The 6,000-nt window shown below is 50.1% G+C and overlaps 1 protein-coding gene across 1 annotated transcript in view; it reads left to right on the forward strand.

Moving 5' to 3' along the window:
* Nucleotides 1–587, forward strand: part of TTI1 (TELO2 interacting protein 1) — a 42,290-nt gene extending 41,703 nt beyond the window's left edge. The window contains 1 exon segment of the mRNA XM_007447718.1: nt 67–587. Coding sequence (XP_007447780.1) covers nt 67–250 — 184 coding nt within the window. The 3' untranslated portion in view covers nt 251–587.
* The last annotated feature ends 5,413 nt before the right edge of the window (nt 588–6,000 follow it).

The following is a 6,000-nucleotide window of genomic DNA, read 5'->3' on the forward strand; positions in this document are numbered from 1 at the left end:
AGCCTCTAGGGTGGAGGACCAGCAGCCCTCCCTCGTGCCCTCACTCCCTTCTCCACCTCTCCACAGCCTTTTCCTCCACCTGATGAAGGCAGACCCCGACTCCACCTGGCTCCTCCTGAACGAGCTTTACTGCCCACAGGAGTTCATACCTCCCCACCCCAGCCTGCACCCGGTGCAGCTGCGGGGGGCCACTGGGCAGCAGAACCCGTACACGGCCAACGTTCTCCGCCTGCTCCAGGAGCTGCAGTGACCCCGCCCCGCCCCCGAGTCAGGCAGGCGCCCCGAGGAGGTCCCCTGCGGAGCTTGCCTGAGGATGTGGGGCCCACCCCACCCTGGCCGAGGGCGGTGGCGTCGGCCTCAGAGAAGACTGCCAAGGTGGATTAGACAGCCAATCGATTTATAAATTGATCGAACACACTGCTTAGAAATTGGATTGAAGGAAAGCAGCTGACTGTTACTTCTCTTTCATACCTGGTATTTTCAAATGACATTGTCTGGCAGCTCTAAGGGCTTAACTCCTTAGCTTACCATCTCTGCGGCCCTAGCTGCCTCTCAAGCCGCCCCACGCACCCACTCACACCCAAGAGCTTGAGGATACATGGGGCGGAGGCCTGTACTACCCATCATGTATGACCTCGGCCGCCTGAGGACCACGTGGAAGTTTCACACATTGGAGAGTTTTCAGATCACCGGCCTGCAGCATGGACTCACACACCTCCCCCTCCTCAAGGAAGGAGATAAGAACCTAACCTGTTCTTTGGAAGAAAATGAAATAAAGGCACTTCTTGGATGAAAAGTACGATCAAGAACTCACTTTGAAGTTTGTTATTTAAATTGGGTGATTTTTTAAAAATGAGTTTATGGGGAATTCCCTGGTGGTCCAGTGGTTAAGACTGCGCTGTCACTGCTGAGAGCCTGGGTCTGATCCCTGGTCAGGGAACTAAGATGCCGCATGCCGCAGGGGAAGGCCAAAAAAAGAAAGAAAAGAAAAAAACTGAGTTTATGTTCATGAATGGGTAATACAAAGTCATGGTATAAAATCCAAGCAGTACAAAATAATGAAGTCAGTCTCCCCATCCTCGTTCCCCAGACATCTAGTTTCCCTCTCCAAAGACAAATAGTCATGCCAGTTTTTTTGGATACCTTTTAAGTATTTTTTAACTTTCCATCAGGGATAGTGGTACTCTGAAGCCCCATGTGCCCATAACCCAGCTGCACCCAGTCACCAGCATGTGGCCAGCCCTGCTTCATCCTGTGCCTTCCCAGTTACCTCCACACCACACCCGGCCCCTGGATTATTTTTAAGCAAACTCCAGATGTCATATCCAGACTTCTTTTTTTTAAATAAATGTACAGCCAGAATAGCTTTATCACACCTAAAAAATTTAACAACGGTCCTGTGTGTTTGAATCAGGATGCAAATAAGGTATGTACATTGCCATTATCGATATGTCCCTTAATAAATCTCTTTTAATTTATAGATTCTCCCTCCACCTCTCTTTTCTTTTCCCGGGAAGTTTTTTGTTGAGGAAACAAGGTCATTTATTCTGCAGCATTTCCCACAGTCTGGCTTTATTGATTGCATCCCCATGGGGGGTCATTTCACGGGCTGCTCCTGTCACCTGTGTTTCCTATAAATGAGGAAGCAGAACAAGAGGCTTGATCGGGTTTGATTTTTTTTGTTTTTGCTTTTTGGCTGCACTCTTCCATGGGTGGTATCATTTACTTCCATCAGGAGGTACATGATGTCTGATCTCTTCTTGTGAAGTTGGCAGCCATTGGTGAGCCTCACCTGGACCCTCTTGTTCATTAGGGATTACAGAGCAGCGCTGTTCCAGCCCCGCCATGCCGGCTTGCTTGTAGCTAGAGCCTTGGTCCCTTCATCAACCATGTGGTAACCTTGAGGGAGTTTGTGTAGAAAAGGCAGGATAAACACTTGATTTTTCTAGCTGGGAGATTTAAAACCCACAGATTATGTAAATTCAGGTACTCAGCCACATGCACACACTCACTCACTGAAAGATGCACATTTGAGAATGATGAATGCTTCCTCCCCAGATGCATGGTGAGGCACTATGTACATAACTCCTCCAGTGACATAGATAATCCCCAAGCTCTAAAAAAGCAAAACAAAACAGGATGGTTGGCATGGGGACTTATTGGAGCAAAGGTCCCCAGCCAGTTCCAGAGAGGCCCACTCCTTTCCTTTTAGGACCTTCCCTGCAAGGGCAATGAGATGTCCAGCTGGCTTCTGGTCTGGCTCTGTCAGTGAGTCGTCACCACCCACCTTTGGCCTTCAGTTCTCCCACCTGTAAAGGGAGGGAATGGGCCACAGAGAGAGTTCTTAAGCTTTGAGGATTCTGCGCTCTTCCAGGAATCAGATGAGATCTGAGGACCCAGTCCCCCGAAACATTCCTCCTCCCCTGTCACTCCCAGGAGGGCGCTGCATCCTCCAAGCCTACAGTCACGCACCATCTCCACCTCCTGCTGGGTCTGCTTAGCTGACCTCCCAAAATTCTGGGTACAATTTCAGAGACTTCACCTCTGACCCCAGAGGAACTCCAAGTTAAGAAGTCCTAAGAGAGAATCACTTAACTCTCTTCCAGTTTTAAAATTCTGGGATGATTTCCTTTGGGAAAGGGAGGAAATGCCCTCTAATTGAGGGGTTTGTAGAAGGATTCACAGAGCATTGTTCCTAATTCCACTAGGGACACAAAGTGATAGACTAATTCAATCTCTAGGTCCTGACAAATGAAAAAACAAGTCAGAGAGGTGGCGTGACTTGTCGAGCATGACCTAGCTCCCAGGGAGATTAAAGCAGCCTGCCTTCCTTCCCCAGGTGCCTAGGTGTGGCAGGCCGTGATGGTGTGCTGAGAAGTGTGGGGGGGAACATGCACACCCACCCCGTGCTGTAACAAAACTCTTGCTCTGGGGAAGCCCTCCAGGAGATCATCTGCATGGGAGAACTTGCCGTGATGTTCCAAAAACCCACCTCTTCCTCAAAGAGTTAAGGCATCCCGAGTCGCTCTCAGATTACTGCAGGCAGATTGTTGCACTTGATTAAAAAACAAAAAACAAAAACTAATTAGAGTGCCTCTCTGGTTATTATTATATTCAGGCAACTTTAATTTTGAAGCTGTCCAGCTGACTCAATCTTGTCTTTGTTAACGAAGGCTTTGCAAAGTGATCGTTTCCCCTGTTAAAACTTGCTGGTGCAGTGAGGGTTTCTTCTCTCATTCCGGGTGCACCCTGAGTACTCTGAGTATCAGTGTGGCTGGAGACGGGTGCGGGGGGGATTAATCGGCAGATACTGAAAGGCCTTGCATTTCAGGTTGAGATGTTTTGAGGTCTGATCTGCAGGCAGTGGAGGCTCCTGGAGGACTCAGGGAAGTGTAGAGCTGGATCCAAGGGATCCCAAGAAGAGCTGGATGTGGCCCTCAGGGGGCACCATACTGTGGAGAGAACATGGGTGTAGAGTTCATCAGAGCTGGGATTGATTTCTGCCTCTGACTCTTAGTAACTGCGTGACCTCGGTGAGTCACTTCACTTCATTTTCCCATCTCTAAAATGGAGCTGCTGCCTCCCCCTCTTTTGACGGCTGCTTCAGGGGGAATAAGTGCTGTAGTGTTTATGGTGTTTAGCTAGTGCCCGGGGCTCGACAACATGCTTTCCTTCCCCCTATCCCCACCCCATGGCTCGTGGCTTTGTTAGGGATGCAATACCTACTCTTCCAAGACAATTATAGCTGAGGAAGTAGATGGTTATGTCTCAGAACGAGCTACCCAGGAACTACAGAGGACCACAGCCGGGGGTGTGGGGGGCGGTGAGGGGATAAAATCCTGGCAAGAGGGCTTGCCTGGTGGCGCAGTGGTTAAGAATCCGCCTGCCAATGCAGGGGACACGGGTTTGAGCCCTAGTCCGGGAAGATCCCACATGCCCCGGAGCAACTAAGCCTGTGTGCCACAGCTACTGAGCCTGCGCTCTAGAACCTGTAAGCCACAACTACTGAGCGCACATGCCACAACTACTGAAACCCGCGCGCCTAGAGTCTGTGCTCCACAACAAGAGAACCCACTGCAATGAGAAGCCCGTGCACCGCAACGAAGAGTAGCCCGCGCTCACTGCAACTAGAGAAAAGCCTGCGTGCAGCAATGAAGACTCAACGCAGCCAAAAATAAAAAAACTCTTGCTCTGGGGAAGCCCTCCAGGAGATCATCTGCATGGGAGAACTTGCCGTGATGTTCCAAAAACCCACCTCTTCCTCAAAGAGTTAAGGCATCCCGAGTCGCTCTCAGATTACTGCAGGCAGATTGTTGCACTTGATTAAAAAACAAAAAACAAAAACTAATTAGAGTGCCTCTCTGGTTATTATTATATTCAGGCAACTTTAATTTTGAAGCTGTCCAGCTGACTCAATCTTGTCTTTGTTAACGAAGGCTTTGCAAAGTGATCGTTTCCCCTGTTAAAACTTGCTGGTGCAGTGAGGGTTTCTTCTCTCATTCCGGGTGCACCCTGAGTACTCTGAGTATCAGTGTGGCTGGAGACGGGTGCGGGGGGGATTAATCGGCAGATACTGAAAGGCCTTGCATTTCAGGTTGAGATGTTTTGAGGTCTGATCTGCAGGCAGTGGAGGCTCCTGGAGGACTCAGGGAAGTGTAGAGCTGGATCCAAGGGATCCCAAGAAGAGCTGGATGTGGCCCTCAGGGGGCACCATACTGTGGAGAGAACATGGGTGTAGAGTTCATCAGAGCTGGGATTGATTTCTGCCTCTGACTCTTAGTAACTGCGTGACCTCGGTGAGTCACTTCACTTCATTTTCCCATCTCTAAAATGGAGCTGCTGCCTCCCCCTCTTTTGACGGCTGCTTCAGGGGGAATAAGTGCTGTAGTGTTTATGGTGTTTAGCTAGTGCCCGGGGCTCGACAACATGCTTTCCTTCCCCCTATCCCCACCCCATGGCTCGTGGCTTTGTTAGGGATGCAATACCTACTCTTCCAAGACAATTATAGCTGAGGAAGTAGATGGTTATGTCTCAGAACGAGCTACCCAGGAACTACAGAGGACCACAGCCGGGGGTGTGGGGGGCGGTGAGGGGATAAAATCCTGGCAAGAGGGCTTGCCTGGTGGCGCAGTGGTTAAGAATCCGCCTGCCAATGCAGGGGACACGGGTTTGAGCCCTAGTCCGGGAAGATCCCACATGCCCCGGAGCAACTAAGCCTGTGTGCCACAGCTACTGAGCCTGCGCTCTAGAACCTGTAAGCCACAACTACTGAGCGCACATGCCACAACTACTGAAACCCGCGCGCCTAGAGTCTGTGCTCCACAACAAGAGAACCCACTGCAATGAGAAGCCCGTGCACCGCAACGAAGAGTAGCCCGCGCTCACTGCAACTAGAGAAAAGCCTGCGTGCAGCAATGAAGACTCAACGCAGCCAAAAATAAAATAAAATAAATAAACTAAAAAAAAAAAAAGATCCTGGCAAGACAAGCAGACTCTTTGGCAGGCAGAGAGGATAAAGGGCATTCCAGACAAGGTAATAACATGCCCAAATGCATCGGCCATACCTGCCAGTATGTGTACTCATCATAACTCCTTCCCTTGCAGCTGACAGGAGACCCAACACAAACTGGCTTGAGTTGAAAGGAATGTCTGGGCTCGCACGACCAGCCAGCCCAGCTGGCTCCAGGTCCCACAGCCAGTCTGACTTTTGATTCTGCTTCCCCCAGTGTTGCCTTCCTTCTCCAGAAGCCTCTTTCTGTAAAGTGTCAAAGATGGCCACCACTAGTTCCAGACTTATGTTCTTTCTGCTGAACAAAGTTAGGAGAGTGTGTACATCCCTCTGACGGCTCCAGCTCAAGTCCTGGGACTTGCTCTCCTGAGCTCAGCCCTTCGGTCGCCCCGCCCCAAACCCAACCAAGCATTGTGCATTCAAGCAGGTGTCGGCAAACTTTCTCTGTAAAGGGCCAGATGGCAAATATTTTAGGTTTTGTGGGCATAGGT

The sequence above is a fragment of the Lipotes vexillifer genome, unplaced genomic scaffold (assembly GCF_000442215.2).
Source record: "Lipotes vexillifer unplaced genomic scaffold, Lipotes_vexillifer_v1.1 scaffold397, whole genome shotgun sequence".
In the NCBI taxonomy this organism is placed as follows: domain Eukaryota; kingdom Metazoa; phylum Chordata; class Mammalia; order Artiodactyla; family Lipotidae; genus Lipotes; species Lipotes vexillifer.